The 24354-nt window shown below is 45.5% G+C and overlaps 1 protein-coding gene across 4 annotated transcripts in view; it reads right to left on the bottom strand.

Moving 5' to 3' along the window:
* LOC147615703 (uncharacterized) overlaps window positions 1–18914 on the bottom strand; it is a 139626-nt gene extending 120712 nt beyond the window's left edge. For all 4 annotated transcript variants that reach the window (XM_086778272.1, XM_086778270.1, XM_086778271.1 and 1 more), the window contains exons 1-5: window positions 18738–18914; window positions 14441–15128; window positions 14120–14204; window positions 1730–1817; window positions 1372–1559 (exon numbers count right to left, since the gene is read on the bottom strand). In XM_086778272.1, coding sequence (XP_086634398.1) covers window positions 1372–1559; window positions 1730–1817; window positions 14120–14204; window positions 14441–15128; window positions 18738–18888 — 1200 coding nt within the window. In that variant the 5' untranslated portion in view covers window positions 18889–18914. The remainder of the gene's footprint in view (window positions 1–1371; window positions 1560–1729; window positions 1818–14119; window positions 14205–14440; window positions 15129–18737) is intronic.
* Window positions 18915–24354: the final 5440 nt, after the last annotated feature.

Genomic DNA, 24354 nt, shown 5'->3' on the forward strand with positions numbered 1-24354 from the left:
AAGGTGGTAAAACTAAGCTGGCGTGAGAAGGTCCTGCGATGATGGGAGATGATGGCCCGGATCCTCCTGTGGTGGCGTGGCCGTGGGCGAGAGTTTAGAGAGAAAGAGAGAGAGAGAGAGAGAGAGTTTACATTCACGTTACAAAAGGCTCGATGAACCTATGAGACAAAAGATGATTACAAGAATCCATGGAATATCATCGTCATGGAAAACTGAAACAAAACTGAAACTAAAACTGGAAACCTAGTAACTGAAGCCGAGTCCTAGTAGGTAAATGCAAAGAACAAATGGGGGAGCATGCTATAAAGTAACAAGAATGATCATAATGCACTCTATCCCGAATCTATGGAGGGGAGGGGTCCATGGAGGAGATCCATCATCAGGCAGGAGAAAGATGGCCGCAAGATCTGAAATAGTGAAGAGAGGCTGAGAAGAAGAGGCCTCCATCGTGTGTCGGTGACGTGTAAGGATCACATCCATCTGGGCCTAATGGGGGAGAGAGAGAGAAAGACAATGCTCGAGGGGAGACAATATTGCACAACTCAATGATGTGATTGATTGATAGAAGTGAAGTTCACTCACCAAGTACAATGCTTTTGTAGGCTTGCGGCCTTATCTTTTGACCCATTCAAATATCACTCTAATAAGTGAATGCCACATGGCACACCCATCTTGTCCACTTATAAGAGTGTTCACACATTATTACAACAATAACCCTTTTAGGAGCTGTTCACACACACACATACAAACAAACAACCAGGGGTACATGAGACTCCAAATCCCAACACATCACGACATCTCACATCACTTTATGCTCCCACTTTGCTTCTTTATTATATTTTATATACTCAATTCATACGACCTAGCATGTCTTTCTAACCACTTTGACTCCATGATTGCCGATAGTTGTAAATAAACCTCATCTAGAAGTCCCATTATCATCATCATCTGTAAACTCCACTATTCTACGATAGGTATCACCATCTACATAACTACCGGCTCCAACTCAAGCTTTCCATATGCTGTGGCTATTCGAAGCATTAAGCTTAAGCTGCTCAGGCCCTTTTCCTTCTCTGGCCCTATTGCTTTTGGTGCTCTTGGTTGAAATCCATACGGAATTATAAATTGACCTTACTCATGTATGTTTGGCATTGCTATGGACATCATCTGATGTTGGTGAACACTTTTTCTCTTATCCACATATGCACTAGTATATCCTCAAGAATCCCATTGGCCCTCTACATTTTTATATGAGGACACTGCTCACCTCTATGCACAAACTTGAGAAAAAAGATTCGCTATCCTAATCATTATCAATACTGGATTGCCAAATTTTTTATTTAACAATTTGTACAAAAAAGTTGCATTTACCTTGCTTGGTCCCGATCCTCTGACTATGTTTGCTTTCCATTCACAGTCAATGCCTACTACTTTTACCCCAATCAAATATCTTTCAGCAAAAGCCAATCCTTCATGGGTATCAATCCAATGAACGTTCTCCTCTAACACCAAACTTTCCAATTGAAGATAATGGTTGCCTTCATTGCTATTTACAGGTTCTGCCTCAAAACAAGAATCAGCCAATAAACATAACACAAATAGTAGAATTTCTTTTTGCGGATCCCTGATCTAGACAATATAATGCTAAAACAATAAGACACTTAGCTTGCAGTCTAATCAATATTCCTTACATCTAAAAATTTGATATCAACTTATTTGCATCACATACCAGGAGAAATCGAAACATCATCAAGCTGAAAACGCTCACATAACTCTGCAACCTTTTCTGCATCGTTGTCCTCCAATGCAAGATTCAACTACAAGGATATAAAACACGATCAGCATGCTAAAAAAGTGTGCGCCCACGCATGTGTGCGGGCGGGCGGGCGGGCGGGCGGGCGTGTGTGAGGGCATGGAGGGGAGAGAGAAAGAAAGCAAGCAAGATTTGATTTACCATCTACAACAGACCCAACGGGTATACAAGACCAACATGTGTTACAAAAGTTCCATGTTTTAACATGGAAACAAAAAGTACCCGCTGACTCCGCCGGCCTCCCATGTACATGTGGTACTAAAAATCCTATGGACGGAGCTGTATTGCTAGGGTTTGAAGCATATTCAATTTTGCAGGTACATTGTACTCGCTTTTTCTTTCTATGCAAGTCACCTACAGGAGAAGACTGTTTTGATGTATGGAAAAAGTTTGGTGATGTATGTATGCTGAATTCTGTATGTACACATTTGGCGATGTATGTATGCTGAATACTGTATGGACAAATTTGCTTTATGTACAAATTTGCTAGCATTGTGTGTGATGCTTGAAAGAGAGAGAGAGAGAGAAGTATTTGCCATTTTTGCGATGCTTTTTGGTGTGTAGTGTCACCACCCTAGCCATTTCCCGGTATGGAAGGGGTCTAGTGGACTCCAGGACGTTTAAATATTTGGAAAGCACAAGCTTTGGGAATGGGGGATTATCTAGCACAAAAGATCTAGTGCCTGAAGCTAGGCGCTCAAGATGGTTTCGTGAACACATAAATGGACATTGAAGCTCAAGTGTAAAGTGGAAAGCGTTTACAGCGAACTCCCAAGGATTTGGGAGAGATCTAGTATTGAAACATGGTTCTACATGGTGCTCACATACATTTCTAATAAGGTTGAACACAAAGAATCACACTCCTAAAATCTAGGAGAATTAATGTTTTTGGACAACCCCCAATGGAAATTATGTTCGCATCATTACATCTGTAAGCTAAGCAAACGGGGGAACTTGCTAAAGCACCTTTGACAAAATGTCTACAAGTTAAGATATTTTTAGAGATTAAGTATATAGGTGGGAACCATCTCTTAAATTGGGGCATGTGGCAAGACAAAGAATCAAAGTGAGACAAGTGGCCTCACAATTGTCACCTCAGCTCTACACTTGTCATTATAGCTTTTACTTGCCATTCTAGCTAATGAGAGCCCCAAATCTCTAAATTGGAGCCCTCTCTCTTTATTTGGGAAGGCTCTATTGTTGCAAACAAGCCTCTACCATGTTGGCAACTTTTCTCTACTCTTGGTAGTTCTCCACTCCAAGCTTATGGCTGCTCCTACAGGCTGCCCTAATGACAGTTGTGGGGCAGGTACGTACTACTCAGCGTATATCTGCCACTATTGGGGTGAAATAGGGCTGCCCCCTTTCTCCCACCTTATTCGGGATGTATGTGGATGAGGTTTCAGACTATGTAGAGCGGGAGTGTGACAGAGGAGCACAGCTAGCAGGGACATGGATTCCGTTGTTCTTGTATGCTGATGATATTATGTTGATCTCAGATTCTCCAGAGGGGATGCAACGTCATTTGGATGCATTGCACACATTTGCACAGGACAGTGGATTGTCTGTTAACCTTGGTAAAACCAAGGTAATGGTGTTTAACACCACAACACAGTGGGTTAGGAGGTCAATACCCACCTTTACATATGGTCAAGAGACAGTGGAGTATACAGATGCATATACTTACCCGGGTGTGGTTTTTAGTGGCCCACTATTTTCCTTGAGGAGAGCAGCGGAGACCGGATTGACCAGAGCTTATGCAGCATTGGGGAGACTAGAGAGGATGTGTTCGCAGGTTCAGTTTCAGGAACCTCGAACAAAGCTCTGGCTCTTTGACACTTTGGTCACTTCAGCCATGCTGTATGGAGTGGAGATGTGGGGACCCTCAATGGATCACCACAGCCGAGCTGGTAGCACTGATGGATTTAGATGTATGGAGAGGCCCTGGTTTCTATGATTTCCCGGGTGATTAGGGCCAAGGCCTCCGTACCACATGATATTATTATCCGTGCAGAGATGGCTGCCCCCCCACTGGTAGTAGAGGCACTCACTCGATCAGTCTCCTTTATACATAGCACTTGGGCTCTCCCTAGAGACAGATATGCTCGCTTAGCCCTGGAGTCTTCACGACAGTTGGCATCACAGGGAGACGGATCATGTTGGTATGCACAGATGACAGCTTGGTTCCAACTGCATGGCTTTAGTATGGACAGGCTACCTCAATTTCAGTACTCCCTGGATGCACCCTCCCTCTCTCTCACACGGGCAGAGATTACCAAACTTATCAGGCAGGACTTGACTCAGCTGGACACTAGGAGGACATGGATTGTAATATGCGGAATCTTCGGAGAAGGATCGGTACTTCAAAACTCAGAAATCAGCACTCTTTTCGCGACGGAATTAACGCACAAACTGAAAGGAGATGTGCAGAAAATAGAGAGAGAAGGGGAAGATGGAGAGGACACAGTATTGGGTCCCAATTACCCTCTGTAGGGCCCCCACCACGGATGGTGTATTTGCTTTATTAGAATGATGTAAATCTGACAACAAATATACACCTCCCCCATGCCCACACTAAGAGAGCAAGTGCAAATCTTCGCATTGGGGTAGCCCTATGGGCTCGCCCCATCTCTACATGCAAACCTACATGCCTACAGAGGCCTGGCATCCAGTTGCAAACCAGATACACAGAACATCTGACATCATTCCAGAGGGAGACTCACAGCGCGGACTGGCACTGCTTCATGTGCAGGACAGTGCACACCTGACCTTGGACTCATGTGCAGGACAATGCACACCTGACCTCGGACGACTGAGATGGATCCCTGGCTGACTCGTCCCGGACTGGGCTCACATGGGACCAGTTCACCATCCCAGGTCCTGCACCTTCTGTACAGAAATGTCTACGTGGCATCCAAGTGCGGGATTCACGTGACATCCCCTTCTGCTTAACTTGACGGAAGCTGCATAGCCTCCAAATAATCCGTCAATAATGCCGGATAGTCTTCGAAAAATTCTTTGTCGAGCCATACCGCTTCATGAGTTCCTCGGTCGTGAAACTTCGTGAGAAACTGTCGTAGTCTTCGGCCTGAGCCATGCTTGAAACAGTGCAGAAGGATCTGTTCTGGAACCATTACTTCTGCTTCATCAATAATGTCTGGTTCCGCTTCGTCTTTGACCTCTGAAGGGGGTGGACCTGCATATGGCTTTAACCAACTGACATGAAATACATCGTGCATAGTCCAACTCGGAGGTAGCTTTAACTGCATAGACACCTCATTAATCTTTTTCCGGATGGGAAATGGTCCGAAGCTCCTGAAAGACAACTTTGGGCATCGCTTGTCCACCTGCTTCAATCTTTGCTTCATAATCCGAAGATATACCCAATCCCCTTCCGAAAACTTCATGTCCCTTCGGTCTTTATTGGCCTGTCGAGTGTAGGCCTCTTGTGCTTTAGTCAATCTGTCTTTAACGGACTCTAGGATCTCCTGGTAAGACTCCGTCACTCTGTTCGCCTCCGGTACTGAAGACGAAGTCCTGGTTAACAACGACTGGAAAGGCCTTCCAAACGCTGCCTCATATGGAGTCCTGCCAATAGCTGAAGAAAAAGAGTCATTCAAAACAGCTTGAACTAAAGGCAAAAACGATTCCCACTTACCTTGCTGATCGTGGACATAACACTTCAGCACATCAAAGGCCAACTGGTTGTATATCTCTGTCTGGCCATCTGTCTGTGGGTGGAATGCACTGGAAAAATTCAACTTAGTACCAAAATTATCAAACAATGCCCTCCAAAAATGACTGGTAAACTTGGCAGCTCGGTCTGACACTATGGTCCTAGGAATCCCGCCAATCGGGTACCAATGCCGAATGAATAGTTGGGCAACATCCTCGGCGGTCACATTGGCCCTGCAAGGAATAAGCATAACAAATTTGCTGAACCTGTCAACAATAGTTAAACACTGTGTATTACGCTTACTCGGACTGGGAGGCAGATTTGTGACAAAGTCCATCGAAATGTCCTGGAAAGGACCCTCAGGAATTGGCAAAGGCTGTAACAACCCTATCTTCTTTCCACGAGAAGCTTTCACCTTTTGACAAATGTCACAGCGTTGTACATATGTAAACACATCACGCCTCATCTTTGGCCAATAGTATTGCCGTTCTAATTTCTCCAGAGTCGAATTCATGCCCCTATGACCACCTGTAATGGCGTCATGGGCATCATGGAGAAGAGCTGCCCGGAATGATTTCATGACACATAGTCGGCCTTTGTAGAAAAGCCAACCATCGCGTATCAGAAAATGGCATGGTCCTGTGGCATCCAATGCCTGTTCCCACTGCGTACCGAATTCCTCGGAATCCGCGTACGTGTGCTTCATGTCTTCTAGTCCTGTACCAACAAGCTCAAGTCTAGTGGTCTGAATCGCAGATACTTGTCCCTTCCTGCTCAAAGCATCGGCCACTGGATTGGCCTTTCCTGGAAGGTACTCAATCATACCACCGAACTGCTGGAATATCTGACTCCAGCGGTGTTGTCGATCACTCCACTGTGCACTTGGCATCGTCTGAATCCAGCGCAATGCCTGATGGTTAGTGCGAACCTCGAAGTCACGGCCATACAGGAAATGTTTCCAATGTTTCAAGGCCTGTATAACTGCTAGGAGTTCACGATCATAGACTGAGTAGTTCTTTTCGGCGGGTAGTAACTTACGAGACATGTAAGCTACTGGATGACCATTCTGTTGTTGCAAGACACCTCCGATTGCGATGTTACTCGCATCGGTGATCACTTGGAATGGTTCGTCCCACGAAGCAAGGGCTAAACAAGGCGCTTCTGACAAAGCCACCTTGAGGTTCTGGAATGCCTCCAACGCCCGTGGAGTCATTCGAATCTTTTGCCGTCTGGTTTTCACTCCCTTTAGCAAATCGGTGACCATTCTGTTGCAAGACACCTCCGATTGCGATGTTACTCGCATCGGTGATCACTTGGAATGGTTCGTCCCACGAAGCAAGGGCTAAACAAGGCACTTCTGACAAAGCCACCTTGAGGTTCTGGAATGCCTCCAACGCCCGTGGAGTCATTCGAATCTTTTGCCGTCTGGTTTTCACTCCCTTTAGCAGATCGGTGAGATCTGCCAAGAGATCAAAAAACTTGTCAATGTGGGTGGAATATGCCTGGCATATACCCACAAATGATCTAATGTCATAAGCGGTCTGAGGTACTTCCCAGTTAACAATCTCGGCCACTTTAGCCGGATCAAGTCGAATGCCTTCAGCACTAATTATATATCCCAAGTAATGTACTTGGAACAGATAAAACTCTGACTTTTCATTGACATAGAGCTCGTTGCTTTCCAGCAACTTAAGGACTTTCTCCACATCAATGTCATGCTGCTCAACTGTAGCTGAAAATATGAGTATGTCGTCCAGAAATATGAACACACACACTCCAATCAACTCCCGGAAAATACGCATCATCATGCGGTTAAATGTAGCTTGGGCGTTCGTCAATCCAAATGGCATAACCACAAATTCATAGTGGGCCCGTTCTGTACAGAAGGCTGTCTTGGGGATGTCCCCCTCTACAATCCGTACCAGGTGGTACCCACTCTTTAAATCCAGTTTGGAGAACACCTTAGCTCCATTCAGCCTCTCGAGAATATAGTCAATTCGAGGCATCGGGAATCTGCTCTTGATAGTCAGCTTGTTGAGTGCACGATAATCGACACACAACCGAGAAGACCCATCTTTCTTCTTGACAAACAAGATCGGTGCTGCAAATGGCGACACGCTGGGGCGGATGAAGCCAGCTTGCAACAATTCTTGGAGTTGGCGGTCCAACTCCGATTCCATTGCCTTAGAAAGGCGATACGGAAACTTGCTCGGGGGTTCCGAGCCTGGGAGGAGGTCAATCTTGTGATCCTCCGGTCTGGACGGGGGGAGCTGGGGAGGGAGACTGTCCCGAAGAAAAATCTTTTGGAACTTTTCATGGAGAACCGAGTACTTCTCGGAAGCACTGGCCACCGTCTGGGCTGTCTGGATGTAAATCATCGCACACTGTGCGCCTTTCCTGACTGCTTGCTTAGCCTGCAAGTGGCTTATGAGCGGAAAGTTTGGAATGCCTGGCTCACACTTAATGGTCACCGGGGTGTTTGACACATTCCGATCAATCTGGAACGTGTGCTTGTCCCACTTGACATCGGGAAGAAACTTGTGAAATCACTGGATACCCAAAATTATGTCTGCTCCTACAAGAGGGGCAACCATAAAGTTACGCACAAACTCTATGCCCTGAATCACTAACTTAGCACCTAGAGCTTCATACTTGACGCTCGTTGTCATACCTGTGCTAAAACCCTCAACTTGTTTATCCACCGGAGTCAGCTCGAAACGGGCACGCCTAGCGGCCTCTTCCGTGATCACATCCTCCGTGCTGCCGCTGTCAAACAAGACAACGACTCTCTGGCCACCTATGTAGCCAAAGGACTTGAGCAATTCGTTGCGCTCATACTCCTGGTCATGGGCGCCCTTCTGCTTATCTTCGAGCTCCCGGCTAATAATTGCTCCAACTGAAGCACCGGGGGTTGAAGAACTAGGGGTAGCCGCTGGGGTCTGTGTGGGAGCTGTGCTCACCACGGAAGCTGTGGAGGCGACGGCGGCCTTTGGAGGCTTCTTCGGACAATCCCGAGAAGTATGTCCTCCTTTTGTGTGACAAAAGTAACATCTACCCTCCTTCCTGTACTGAGAAAGCTCCTCAGCACTCAACTTGCCACCTGTCTTGCCTGCCTCCGCTTTCTGGTCTGGAGTAAGCTTAGACGCATTGTTCGAGTTCTTGGAGCCAGAGGCTCCCGGGCTCTATCCTGGGGAAGACCCCGTCTGGTTCTGGCTTTTGCCCCCCGAGGCGTTAGCCTTGGGAGAAGCCGGCTCGGAAGTTTTGGGCTTGCCACCATTGTGTTTCATTTCTGCACTCTGTGCAAGCGAGAGTGCGTCCTCAAAGGTGGCTGGCCTAAACATACGCACCTCCCATTGGATTTGCGTGTCCAGGCCATACAAAAACTGCCCTTTCTTGTCCGTATCAGATAAGCCTAATTGCAGACACAAGGTCGAAATTTTATTGGCAAACTGAAGGACTGGTTGCGCGTTCTGACGCGCTCCCCTGAACTCGTCTTCGAGTCGCTCAAGGTAGTGGGGCGGTAGAAACCGCTGCTTAAGGTCGCGGACGAACTCGTCCCACACATAAGCTGCCATACCTGCTCTGGTGTGGGCATGAGCCCACTGAGTCCACCAAGGAATGGCCTCACCTTCCAAGTACCAACTAGCTAAGATCACTTTGTCAATATCTGTTTTCCTAACTGCGGCAAAGTAAGCTTCAAATTGATGTAACCATGAATATAGAGTAGTGGGATCGAGTTTACCATTATCTGTTTGTCAATATCTGTTTTCCTAACTGCGGCAAAGTAAGCTTCAAATTGATGTAACCATGAATATAGAGTAGTGGGATCGAGTTTACCATTATACTTACTGAAATTCATTTTCTCGGGAAAATGATTCGAGGGCGCCGCCGGAGTCAATCTGGCGTCCAAAGCTCTGAGGTAACGCTCGTGTTCCACTCGTCGCATGGCGTCGTCTTCTCGTTGTCGAATCTCCAATGCACGCATCTGCATCTCAAGCAAGGAGCTTGGCTGCGGCTGTGACCCCACGAGAGGGTCCCTGTGACGAGGATCTGGTATCTGGGATACGGAAGGAGAGGGAGGAGGAGATGGAAAACGCGACGCTGGAGAGCGAGAACGCTCCTCCAGAGCCAAAATCCGCGCCTTCTGCTCGTCCAACTTCGTTGTCTGGTCTGCGATTGCTCGCATCATCTGCTGGAACATGTCTGTTACACTCAAGCCGGGTGCCCTAGATGGGCTGCCTGGTGCACTCTGGTTCCATGGTTCTGGTTCTCTCTCGTCGCCAAAGCTCGCCATAGCGGGAAAATGCAATTCCTTTCCGGAACGCAATCTGACCATCCACTATCTGTGTGGGAGACTTCCGGAGGCTTCCGGAGGCTAAAAACCAACCGTCCTTCGAGGGACAGGAGTCACTCCGAAAGGGGTAGTCCACCGGTGTCTAAAAACCAACCACACGAGCGAAAAAAAATTTCTGGTTTTCTTTGCTGAATCTTTGTCCTTGAAGTGAGCTCTGATACCATTGTAATATGCGGAATCTTCGGAGAAGGATCGGTACTTCAAAACTCAGAAATCAGCACTCTTTTCGTGACGGAATTAACGCACAAACTGAAAGGAGATGTGCAGAAAATAGAGAGAGAAGGGGAAGATGGAGAGGACACAGTATTGGGTCCCAATTACCCTCTGTAGGGCCCCCACCACGGATGGTGTATTTGCTTTATTAGAATGATGTAAATCTGAAAACAAATACAAAGTACTTGACCTTTTCTTGGCTGGAAAACCTGCCCTTGACCTTCAGTCCGTCATCCCTTTGCGTTAGCAAGTTCTTGGCTGTCCTGGCCCTTGTTTGCTTGATGCACTTGGTGAATTATGAGATGGATTCATCCATTCTAGGCTGGAGTATTTATACTCCCTCTTGCATCCAGTCGGCCTGCTTCATGAAACCCCACGACTAGATCCCATTCAATAAAATGTTTTCACACCTTATTAAATGCTGGCCATTCTGCGCAGCCTTCTGGGACAGCAACCTGGCTGCTGGGCAATCAGCGCATGGGTGTGGGACTGCTCCCTACACCTGGCCGACTTGCTGGGTAGGGTATTAGACCTGTAGGCTGCCTGTCCAGCAGCTTGAAAGCTGGCCGACAGCCCCTTCCAGCCCATGCCATGGCTGGTGGGCACAGCCTGGGCCCTCCTGGCCCCTTGGGGGTGGTTCTACACCTCCCCCATGCCCACACTAAGAGAGCAAGTGCAAATCTTCGCACTGGGGTAGCCCTATGGGCTGGCCCCATCTCTACATGCAAACCTACATGCCTACAGAGGCCTAGCATCCAGTTGCAAACCAGATACACAGAACATCTGACATCATTCCAGAGGGAGACTCACAACGCGGACTGGCACTGCTTCATGTGCAGGACAGTGCACACCTGACCTTGGACTCATGTGCAGGACAATGCACACCTGACCTCAGACGACTGAGATGGATCCCTGGCTGACTCGTCCCGGACTGGGCTCACATGGGACCAGTTCACCATCCCAGGTCCTGCACCTTCTGTACAGAAATGTCTACGTGGCATCCAAGTGCGGGATGCACGTGACATGGATACAGCCGACACACGAGCTTGGTACAAAGATGGCTTTCTATAGAGATCATCTTCTCCAACTCACGGAGAATGGGTTTGTGATTAGACCCAGCTCCATGGATACTCATCTTTCTCATGGGGTACGGTGTGCTATTGGTCAGATGCACACATCCTCACACCAGCTAGAGATTGAGACTAGCAGATTCAAAGGAGTACCAGCTCACGCCAGGATTTGTCAGTTGTGCCAGATGGAGCCAGAGACAGAGTTACATAACATATGTCACTGTCCAGTATATTATGAGATACGAGGCCGTTTTCACTGCCTGTCCAGAGAGGGTTTTGGACCACTTTCCAGAGTCATGAGATACCAGGATCAGAGATGTCTCGGATTATACTTACTAGAGCTGCGTAACCATAGAGAGGGTCTCTTGAGAGGGAGGGGATCAGAGAGGGAGAGACACCTACAAAGGCAAATTACAGACTTCTTTCGACCAGAGATTGAGCAGTCAGGCCAGCAAACATTGCAGCTAGCCCCAGAGTATCGCCGCACTAGAGGTACACTAATTGATCGGGCTATAGAGCTGGGGCGGTCCAGGCGCCCCAAGATGAGAGGCCCATCTCGACACCGGCGGAGACTACAACATAGGATCAGGACCATACTAGCACGGCATGGGAGACGTCCAATCACAATACTCACCATGGAGGACATTGAGGATATCCGCCATCGACCGATGAGAGACATCTTTGGATAGTGATGTATATGATGCTTACCTTTGTTGCTGGAGCTTTCCTTCCCAGATGTTATCCATTAAGAGCTCCTAGTACCTTACTTTTCCTCATAGTTGTTGTTTCAGTTTCAGTTAGTTGTTTAGTTGTTTTAGCTTTTCTTACACAGACATTGTATCAGATCCACCGATTGTTGTAACCTTTTTGGTCTCATAGGTCATTTTGGCCTTTTGAAGACGTTAATATAACATTTCATTTCTCTCTCTCTCTCTCTCTCTCTCTCTCTCTCTCTCTCTCTCTCTCTCTCTCTTAAAGGCTGCCCATGAAGTATACCGGCTGTTGCGGACTGTTTTGAAGACTTGCATTGCGAAGAAATATTGAAGACAAAGGGTATTTAATCATTGTGTTATGATTTTCAGCCATTGGGCATTTGTCTTCTTATTCGGTTATATACAGACAGCCATTGGACACTTGCTATTGCCATTGGGCATGAAATTGAGTCATTGGGCACTTGCCATGGGGTGTTGTATCTCGGCCATATTGGCCTATGAACAGCTTTATGGACTTATGATTCAGCCATATGGGTTCATGGACAGCTTTATATGCTTATGATTCAGCCATATGGGTTCGTGGACAGCTTTATGGGCTTATGATTCACACATATGGGTACATGGACAAGTTTATGGGCTTCCACATGGAATATACATGTTCTTTGAAGTTTAATGGGGCTTTTTTTGATGACAGCCCGTGCATATGAATTATTCATGGTTGTATGTGGATAAATCTGGAGAGCGTGCTCCCCTAAAGCTTGTACAAGATATTTTCTCCTTGCATAATAAAATACTCCAAGGGGGGGTCAACCCATTCCAGCCTCTATGTGGTGTCAGATGTGCACATCTCTCTTTTACAGTTTTGTAACATCAATGGTTCTTAGAGGGGGGAGTATGTTACGTCCCCAAGTACAGCTAAAGTTAGGGAATACCCCATGGTAGGGCAAACACATCCAAAAGGGAAGGCTGAGATTAAATATGGCATGCTAGGCTCGTCTATATAAGTTCGACCTAGGGCTCAGTTATAGATGCGATCGTCTCAGTTTGGACCAATCAGAGTAGCCCTAGAGGATCAGGACACCCTCAAGCTGTGTGTACTCATGGTATAGGACGCCAAAGCTTACTGCACTTGGAGCTTTGCCCTGGATGAGTACCTTAGTCTCCAGCTCAAGGGTGGATCCAGATAGATTATGGCTGGGTGGTGAGCTTGATGAGTTCTTCAGAACTAGCTGACTACAGTGTTATTGCTGGTTAAGGAGGGCTTTACAGTCATCGAGGGCTTTGGGACCCTATTTATAGATTCTTCCCCTTCTCTACTGCTTGTCGACCGTTGGCTATGTCCACGGTCAGCCACAGGAGAAATGGGGGAAAATCCCCACTTGCCCCTACTTAAGGCTCTTTCACAAACCTAGCCCCTGGCAAACCCTTGGGCACCTGGCCAGAGCTGTTTTGGATTGCCCATGGGTGGCAAAACCCTGCACAAAGCTGCTCACCTTGTTGTACAAGTTGTCCGTGCTTGATTTGCCCCAGCACCCTTACTACACTGCATGTTGTCCATGCTTGATTGGACCCTTCCTACGCTGTCCTACTCTCTCCTCTTGTTCCCAGCCTTCCATTCTCATAGCCATGTGCCATCAGGATGTGGAAACCCTTCACACATGTGCATCTAAAATACCTATGGGCATCCCTAAACATCACCTTCACTCAGGGTCTGTCTCTCTATAGAAGTTGGCAAGAACAGTGTCACGTCTTCCAAATCCACCATCCTTTCCTACATCAGAAAAACGCGACCTAAGTTCCGGATCGAATTGAAGCATCAGGGATGACCCTCCTACTACCCAGGAGGAGATGCCGCATACATCATTCCCTGGTCAAGATGTATGTTACAGATCGATTGAGGGTTAGGATGTAATGCGTGGACAATGGAGAAACGTGTAGAGATGCTAGACTTTGAGATGTAATGCATGGACAATGGAGAAACGTGTAGAGATGCTAGACTTTGAGGAGGATGCATTTATTTTTCCAGTAATGATGCCATCTGAGATGGACAAGCAGATGCTCAGCTGACTGAAAAGCCAGAGTCAACATATGAGAGACACCTGCTTGAGATGAGTACGACACATAACTTGCATATATACAACCAAATAACAAGTTTAACCAGAAGGGGATCTGGGTTTGAACCACGACCGCTGATACATAAGTATGCAACTTGCAAAAAAACATCACCACATCAACCTCTTCCTGATTTTCAATTTTGAGCCATTATGAAGAGTACCGCACCAAATAATCCACTAGCTGGGAATCTTCCTCCGCAATCGACTCTGCAACATCCCACATACCTTTACTGACAAGCTTGCGAAGTGAGCTGCAAAAAGGATGCAAAAAAAGCCAGTTAATATATAACATAAACAAACCAAAAAATATTTTTAGAGGCTTTGCAAACATGCTGCCCATTGGGGAAAAGGGGGAGATCACATCCACCCCTCCCTCATGGTCAGGGGATCTCCCCTGTCCAGTCCCTGCCCATCCAAGAAAACGCGGTTGTGTGTAAAGTCCCATAGTACCACCTGAATATAACAGGTAGTCCATGAAGATGATTACCTTTGCCTGTAAAGGTAATATGCATCTGGAAAATCCTCCTCAAGCTTGTAATGTTGTACTGTCTTGTAGGCAACCTTGAACAGACCCTTTTCAATGCAATGCTGGACCAGAAACTTCAGCATTTCTTTACCAAGGTGTGCAGCCCAGTCAACAGCCAAGCTCGCTTGGCCATCGTCAACTATGGCTGCAACCAAACCTTGATAATCACACCTTTGCAGATTGAAACTTTTAAGCAAAGACACTGCACCAGTGTATGAGCGCATCTTCAACAGGTCTAAAATGTAGCACTCCACAAACTCCTTTGCAGCTTTCAACTTTTCCTCCTCCTCACATTGTCCAAGGCTCAAGGTTCCTCCAATGTCCTTAAGCTCAAGACCAAAAACAACAGGCAGTTTGACAACAATGCGTGACTCCATCCGCACCTTCCCCGCCAATGCATTGCAAAACAGAGACGCTGCAAGTCTACGTGCCATGGATGCATCTTCAGGAGGCCAGTTTGACCGGTCGGACTCACAAAGTGCAGAGATCAGCAAGTGACTGAGGCCTTCATCATGAGGTGGCCTCACATGCAGTAAAGCTTCTAGACACTTTACCATGAAAGTAGCAGGACCAGGGGTTGGAGCACTAGGTAACGATTGCACCATCTGATCCCGAAGTGCTCGAAATTTGGAACCAGACTTACCAATTCCTGCACAGAAAAGTCACTTACATAAAATGCTGAAACGGAAGGCATTCTTGGCCGAGGCACAAGTGCAACAACAAAAAGCATCTTTACATTCATACTTGGGCACTCTAAACCAATTGAAAAAATCAATGCTGGTTTTGTCGCAAAATACAAAAGAAACTCAATTCCACCTTCATGAAGACCAGATTTGTTTGATACTCAAGCATCAAAGGGCCTCTTTTTTCTTTTTCCAAAGAAAGATCCTTCTATTAGTTATAAAGAAAAAAACCAGCCGTTCGGCTGAATACAACACTGCTAAAAAGCAGTCCAAATATAAATATAAGATGAGGAAGGGGGGACTCCCTCCTCGGCTGGCCACTCTATCGGAAGGAGGCTACAACACTGGAGGCGGAAGAAAAAAGCCGGGGGCTGTAGTGCCAAGAAACTCCAACGTACTCCTTGGATAGGAAAGGTACGGGGTCCGGGCATGGAAGAAAGCCTCATGCCGCTGCTGCATGCACTCTGAGTCACCAGCCACACACTCAAAGTGGCCCCAGAGGTTGTGTACAAGGTCCACCCAGATGGAATGGATGGCCACAGCTTTGGGGGGGAGGGAGGGAGGTTGTGTGTTAACCAAACCGTCGATGGCCTCGCTGCATCGGGCTCGCCAATTGTGCGAGCTTGCTATGCTACTGATGATCTCCCATCGCGAGCTAGTGTGTAACTGTGGAGTCCAGGGCCGTATCGGAACTGCCCCACTACAGTCGTCCCAGAGCTGCGCATGTGAGTAAGACTCAGAGCCAGGCCGCGTCCATCATCCTTGTAGAGTAAGGCCTTGCCTGTCTCTGCAACCCCAGCAACAGCCCCCCATGTGACAGAACAGGCAGTTCTTGGATCGGAGGTGAATAGGCGGAGGATACGCCGCCAAACCTGCTGTGCCTTGGGGCAGTCCCACAGGCAATGTCTCTGGCTCTCCTCAAGGCTGCCTCAGTGGCAGCAGCTCGCTTGTCTGCCTGCGATTGCCAGCCACGTGCCAACCACTAAGCTCCAATGGGCTAAGAGCCAGAGAAAGAAGGAGATCTTCCGAGAACGGAAGCTGCCCCACTTCCTCCCCTTGCAGCCCACCACATGGACCCGCTGAGGGGGGGGGGGGGGAGGGAAGGTCATTGTTGATCCACCAACTAGGATGTGGTCAGAAGACCGCCCAGCCCAGCCCCATGAGTGGTGATGAGGCTGCCCCGTGAAAAACCAAAAACCACCAAGTGAAACTCCGGTGCGGGTGAAAGCGGCCATCTCACGGAAACCCGAGGGGATCCTCAGGAGGCAGAAGCCAATCCAGTGAGATGGCAGAGTCAATGTCATGAATCGTAATGGAGGCTCCTCTCAGGGTGCCCAGGTGGTCCTGTTGTGTGGCTCCGGGAGTCAACGGTAGCTCTGCCATGTGAGAGGTGAGATCGGGTGCCGATCATGTGTCTTGAGGGGAAGGGGTGGAAGAGGCTCATCGCAAACCGGTCCTCGAAACCACTGCTAAGATTGCAGAGGGAGGCCTCGGAGAAGATCCATCAAATCCCCGGTGTCCAAGGGCCTCCACAAGTGGGTAGGCGCCAGGAAGTGCAGCTGATCAGAAATCCTTCCAAGGTTCCTCCCCGAGCTGCAATCCATGCACGATCAGCTTGCCCAAAAAGGCCCTACTCTGGGTCACAGGATCTATCAAGTCCAGGCCTCCCCGAGCTCGAGGGTACACGCTTGGCCACCTTCGCCCGAGCTGGGCGTCCAAACTAAAGAAAGTACCAGATCAAACGTTGCACCTGTCCAATGCAAGAACGATGGAAGGCCCAGCATGTAGCCAACAGAACCTGGTTGGCTACCACCACTTGCCCTACAAGTGATAACCGAGCACCTAACTGTGGGCTCCCGTGTAGAGGGCCAAGGCCACAACTCCCAAGATCCACGCAATTGAGAATCTAAGTCTCAACATCAACTCTATCATATGCTTTCTCGAAATCGAGAAGCAAAACAACCATGTCCTCCCCACTAAGTCAAGTTGTAGTTGTAGCCTCCCAAAAGGTAAAGATGTTATCCAAGATGCCGTGGTCCTGGATGAAGCCAGTCTAGGTAGCATGAATCAAAACTGGGAGGGAAGGCTGAAGGTGCTGGAAAAATGCAGAGGATCTGCTACCAAACCTGCTAAGCCTTCGGGCAATCCCAAAAACAATGATGCTCGGACTCTTGGGGATAGCCACACCTCGAACATAATGTTGGCCTACCTCCGATGGCCAACCAAGTGCCAACCGCTAAGCTCCTATGTGCCAGCTCCAACATAAAGAGAGTGACCTTCCTTAGCTGAAAACTATCCCACAGCCTCTTCTAGAAATCTAAGAGAAGTGCGGCGAGAGGCCCTAGGACTGCCGGCTGGAGTGTCCTCAATCTCTCACATCTGAATATCCGATGGCCCAGCCGTGCAGTGTCTGCAAAAAAGGGAGTATCAAAAGTCTCCTCCTTGTCCTCTGGATCATGCCATATCCACTCCCGCAGGTTCCATAGAGGCGCGTGAGAGGCAAGCCCTCCCAAATCTACAAACGCCAAAGTCTCTCTATGGCCACCTTGGCCGGAGGTGGAGGGTCAATGTGCTGCTCATGTGCATGGAAACCAATCATCCTCACCCTCTGCAAGGTGCATCCCCTAAAATCCTGCAAGGGGGGCTCTGCTCTCTCCAATCTGCCATGAGATCCAATAGAGAAGGTGAGTTAGACGGAGCTCTCATCTGCACCATGAACTACCAAGGGTATATCATGCTTGGTGAACACTCCCAGCCACTGCGGGGGGGGAGGTTTCAGGATCAGAGCCAGTCACTCCGAGGGATGGAAGAGTCGATGTCAAGGCTAAGTCTGTCCTTGCCCCGGATTCCTGGTAAGGCCCCTCTCCTGGGATCCTCTGGGATCAACTGTCTGAATGTAAGCCATCTCCAAGTGACCTAGCGAGACCCATGCTCAAAGCTCCCCATGATACGTGTGGGCGAGCCCCAAGCATGTGACCACTAGGCAGATAGACCAAGAGACCCATGCTCAACACTCCCCACGATACGTGCAAGGTTCCAAATCAGAGGCTGTCGAAGATAATCCTTGGAGGCTACTGGAGCTGACTGCTGAAGGGCCGACCTGAGATGATCCCAAGCACGCAAGAGATTGGCTACAAGTTTGTCCTCAAATGCTCTCAAATGCTGGGCTAAAGCCACAAGCCCGCATCTTCGTGAAAATCCATCTCATGCTCTGGGGCCAAACGCCTCCCACAATTGGGGTGCAAGCGGAGATCCTACCTAGGAAAGTCCTTCCAGGGCTCTCCGCCCGGAAGAAGGCCTCGAATGATCAACTTGCCCAAAAGGGCACGGCTCTGAAGGAGGGATCGATAATGCCCAAGTCTCCTCTACATGGCACATGAATGATCACTCTCCACGCCACCTTGGCCCGAGCAGGCCTCCCATCGTTGCAAAATTCTTAAACGTTTCCTCAAATGCCTGAAGTTTCCTTGAGAAAAAAGAGGGGGGGGGGGGGGGGGGGGGGGGGGGGGGCGAAGCGGGGTACCAGGACCACTCATAGACCCTTGTGGTTTCTCTCTCAGCAGCTGAAAGCTTACCATGCATGAAGACCTGCCGTAGGTTCTCGACAAAGAAAGGGGGCCATGCCGTCGACAGGTCCACGAGAGGATGCAGAATGATAGCTCGGACGACCTCCGGTGTCGGACAGCTCGGAGAGCCCATTGACGCACACCTTACTTTGGCCGCCATATCAAACGTCAATGGTGGGATGTCGAGCAAATGTCGTGTCTAAATAGATAAGCTTACAGCAAAATGGTACAAAATTAAAATAATAATATATTTTTTTAGTGTGTGCATATTAATTAATGCCACTTTAATTAATATACTAACATAAGAGTACGTTAGAGTTAGACAATTGCATTTATTCACTATTCGTTGTCGTCGTTCGAAAAAAAATGAGGAAGCAACTTTATCAACATGAAGGAAATGCGATTACATATACGTTGACAAGATACAGAATTGACAGACAACCAGACTCAATTCTTCTGAGCACGAATCTACAAGTATCCATGGCGAGACTTAAAATCAAATCGACAAGCAACACCAAGGCAAGTGCCACATGCAGAAACAATTTACAAGAAGCAAGCATCTTTTTTTCGCATCCCTTTCAATTTTCTAGAGTTCAGAGAGAGGGACAAAGTTATCTCCATCGGTTATGGCTCGTTTGATTTTCTCCAGCACCAAGAAACAAGCATTTGTAAAGTCTTCTTCTAGATCATGCTCCTTGTCATCAAGCACAATGAGATGTCGGTTGGCTGCTGCTGGTCCCTTCATCATGCTGTTGCCCATGACATTTCCTCACAGAATTGTTCACTTCCACGTCACTTCCAAAGAAGTATCTTCTTCCACCAATATCCATGTAGAAAATAGCCTCTACATCAACACAATCCGTCAGGTGTGGAGTTTTCATCACCTCCCAAAAAGATGTTGCTCTCCTCCTCTCCATACCATTCTCCATCCATGACGTTGTTGGATAGTGCTTTCCACCTTGTATCATTCGCAACAATGTATTCTCTAATGTCGTTTCTAACTTATTAGGAATACAATTTTCCATGTATACATAGGCACTCAAAGAGATTAACCGATGTCAAAGAAACTTTGTTCTTGAGGTCACCTTGCCCATACAAAGCATACAATTCACAGCCACGAGTGATTTGTTCCGATGAGACATTGTGGTAGAAGAACTTAAAATGATTCTTGTGTAAGTCTTTCATACAAATACCTGACCATACCTTCAAAGGTGTGCAAGCATAGTTGCCAAAGTGCTCTACACATGACCAAACCACCTTGTGGTTCAAATAAGTCCCACTGTATATACCTCTCAATAACCTTTCCAATGCTTATCAAGGATGGTGCCATAATTATAACAACCATTTGGAAGTGGAGATGATTCAGAGTGCCGCCTTTCTCGAACACGACGAGCCCTTTCATGCATTCCATCCATACAAACTCTTCAACGGCCTGCCAATTGGACAAGTCAATGTCCCCATTGCCTACACCTATGGTGATGGATACCTTGACGAGCTTTTTTTTTCGTGGCGGCAATAGATTTCTAACACTTGCCAATGGACGGCTCCGAATGCAACTTCTTGCTTTCTGAAGAACCTGCAACAAAAACAACATAAATCTGAATAGTTCTAGCCACAGAAATGATAACACGAACACCTTGCTTGCTTTTTATTATGACAAACGGGAGAGATTCACTTCTCATTAAAGTTTTTTTCTTTTAACAGCTTTTTATGGGAGAAGGAATGGAAAGCGCATAAATCTTTTATATATATATAATTATTACCTTAAGATCTGGCAACTCTTTTCATAACTACGAGATTATGCATAGACGGAGATCCTACAGAAGAAGTAACAACCCTTGCTAGAGCAAAGTCCACACATGTTCTTCTAGGTACTGTGCTAGCAGTTGCATGTGATTCATCACAAACAAGAGAGGCAGACACACCAACAAGAGTAGAGTTAGTGATATCACACAGAGGAAACCTTCTACATAGCATCCTCAAACACATGGGCAAAAGCACCAAAACATGCCATATTTATAAAGCATTGGACAATTTCGAGAACGCCAACAACCTAACACAGCTAAGCATAGATGGCACATGTTGCATGCACGCGCAATGCACGTGCTCCATGCTTTCAGAATAGATAGTGCTGCAGTAGCAAAGGCCATGCAGACCAACACATCAAAAATGAAACACCTGAAATAAGACACATGCATCAGAGGACAACATCTACAGCATCCTGGCACAGGACACCACCAAATAAGAAACAAGGAGTCGCGAGCCTGCATCTTCGAGAAGAACAACACAATAGACGAAAGCCTAAGGACCCGACAAGCAGAAGTCCCGACAACAATGACGTATACACAGCCCGAACCAACATAAAGCACAACGTCCATCCTCGCAAGCCAATAGAACCATCAAGAGGAGGAACACCAAGAGCAATGACAATCCCCTCGCACGAGGTGGGAAGATCCGTATATGTGATCGTTGGGGACAACATAAAAAAAGCACGAAAAAATGTTGCAGCATGTTTGGACACATGTCCAAACATGCTTATAGAACTACAATGAACCTTAGTCGACGGTCATTAACCTTTGTCCACCGGAAGTTAGTGCGAAATCTATTAAATTAATTAATTAAAAGAAAAAAACATTGTGGTGCCTTATTTACTTATGTTTTCGCTTTGAAAAATGCAAAAGGAGATGGGCCTTAATCACCTTAGGAACCAATATAATAATGATATATTATTATATCACAAATATATATAAATTATCAATATATAAAATATATACATTAATCACTCAATAGGTATTAATTAATTAATCAAACCTTATCAGGCTTGATTAATTAATTAATACCTTAGTGTAGTCTAACATATTAAACTTTCGTGTAATTTACTAAGTCTAATACCTTCTGCAACCGGACCTTTAATTTTCTTGAAGAGAATAATCAAAAGACTCATAAAAATTATATCAAATATCAAAACAACTACTTGAATTAAATTGAAAATTAAAGCATATGACAAAACATAAGACAAGAGAAAGAAATACATCACCATCAACGCAAGGCAAGACAAGACTGGGTGCAATCTTCCCCCCCCAACGTGAGTGGCTTCTTCTCGCGTGGGTATTTTTATATATATTCCCAAAAGTAGGCTTTCAGCCAAAAATAAAGTATACATCCATATTTGGACTTTTGCCATTTAATTAGCCTTTGTCCTCAATTTACCTTTGTCCTCAAACCTTCTAAGGTTTGCACAATTTTTCTAATTCAATAATCTAGCTTGTGCACATATGCACATTACAAAATAAATCAACAAATGCTCGTACGCACATTGTACAATAAATTGACGAGTGCACACACACACATCATACTGATGTCAAAATAATATCAATCGCCATAATACAGCCACAAAATATTGTGAGATCAGTCCACATGCCATGACTCAATCCACCAACCGTGCGACACCTAAATCGGTACCCTCGCACACCTCATCACCTAAACTCATAAACATAAACCACGTCAGTAGTAACAATCAATTGATATCTCATCAATCAATCCTAACATGTTCATAAGAAATAGGCATCATAAAAATATATATAAATTTAAATGACCATGATTATCATTCGTCAAATAATATGAGTCATAACAGTTCTCCCTGTTGGGAATCAACTGTCCTCAGTTGTGCAATCAATGAGTGGATGGCTTCATGGCTCAAGTGGAGGACAAGATCATCACATCAAACAATTTCTGAAAATAAAACCAAACAAATGAATGCATGTGAAAAGGATCTAAGTGTCCCATACCACATAGGTACCTTCCACATACAAACACTCGTTGGTGAAAGATAGAAGACATAGATACGTCTGGGGTAGGTATGTAAAACCAATCTAATGTCCCATACCATAGATTAATTCCACACGACACTACCTTAAGAATAGAAGTTTGAGACGGAGTAGCTAATTCCCTCTGAAACTTTCATTCCGACATAACTTTTCTCTATCCTCAAAATTAGACTAGAAGTATTATTCCAAAAATAAATTAGGTCGAAATGGAAATTCTTATCAACTTAAGATTGAAAAATAATCACTTACATTACTGTCAATAACTTGATGAATTCTGGGGATTTGTTCTTGATCTTAATCTTGTAATTGTCTAACTAAATTCTCGGGATTTGTTTTTTATCTTAATCTTGATGAATTCTCGAGAGTTATTTTTTGATCTTAATCTTAATCTTGTAATTGTCTGACTAAATTTTAAAAAATTATAATCTTTGAATAGGTGTATAATTCTTGAATTTGTGAATCTTACTTGTAAACAATGAAATCTAAAGAGGATCTTGATCTTAAGCTTAATCTTAAACTTGAAATCAAAACTTGAATAAAATTAGACATCTTCCACCCTAGTTGATAGCAAGAACTTGATATACTTGTAATGAATCTTGACTTAAAAATACTTGAATGGACGAAAATTGAGAGATTATTCTTTAATTAATCATAATTGCAATTCTTGAATAAATCTTGTTTTTAAGGGGTTTAAATCTTGTGATTGAATATATCTTTGACTTAGAGCAGTTTTTGGTCTAGAAAGAATCTTGTACTTGGATAGATCTTAAACTAGAACACTTGAAAATTTAGACAAAACTTTACTTGAATTGGTATAAACTTCGTAATTGTGATTGGTATACAACTTAAGCTTGGTTTCTAGTCACTTGAGAGCTATTTCTTTACTTTTCTCATCATCACTAAATTCGATGGTAAAGCAATTGATAACTTGAATCAAAGACTGAAGAAACTTGCTTGGTTCTTGAATTTTCAAATTGGTTATGAAATGTCTAGCAATCATTTTTACTTGAATTTGGGCAACTAGATCTTGAAGATAACTTTTGCTAATCTTGTTTCGATCTTTCTAGTTAGGTCACGGTATCTAAAATTCTTTTCAGGAGCTAAAGTTTTCTAACTAGGTCTAGAAGCAAAGAATATTCAGAAAACAGATAAAAAAGCAAACAAGAAATTGTATACAATAAATAATTTTTAACACATACCTCCACCTTTGGTTAATGTGTCGAGTCCGTTAACTCCTTCGGTGTCAAGCATGTCCTTTTGTGCAATTTGGTTCTTCTTTCTAGTTGGGCAAGATTTAGCATAATGTCCCAACATCTTACACCTGAAACACTTGACAATAGGCAGGTTGGATACGATGTCATTGGTCAGGCTATGCATGTCAGATGCTTCCACAATTTTAACTTTCTTCTTAGTATATTTGTTTATTCTAGATAGACGTCATTCAATCTTTCTTTGAAAGTTGTCCCGATGCTCTCGTTCTTGATTCAAAAGAATATAAAGAGAATCAAGCTGTTCCTGAATAGTACGATAATGTTGCGGATATTCACCCATTTCCTGACAATTAAAAAGAATAGGAAAAATTTAAAACAAGAGAAAAGATAGGGTTTCTTATCTCACTTGGAATGTCGAACTAGATGTGAGTCCTGCCAAGAGAAAAGAATAGGAAAAATTTAAAACAAGAGAAAAGATAGGGTTTCTTATCTCACTTGGAATGTCGAACTAGATGTGAGTCCTGCCAAGTTAGCTCAATACACAAATGCATAATTTTTCAAGAAATAATCCATGTACTCTTTAAAATT

This window comes from Cibotium barometz, chromosome 39 (assembly GCF_041138505.1).
Source record: "Cibotium barometz isolate CiBa-2024 chromosome 39, ASM4113850v1, whole genome shotgun sequence".
NCBI lineage: Eukaryota > Viridiplantae > Streptophyta > Polypodiopsida > Cyatheales > Cibotiaceae > Cibotium > Cibotium barometz.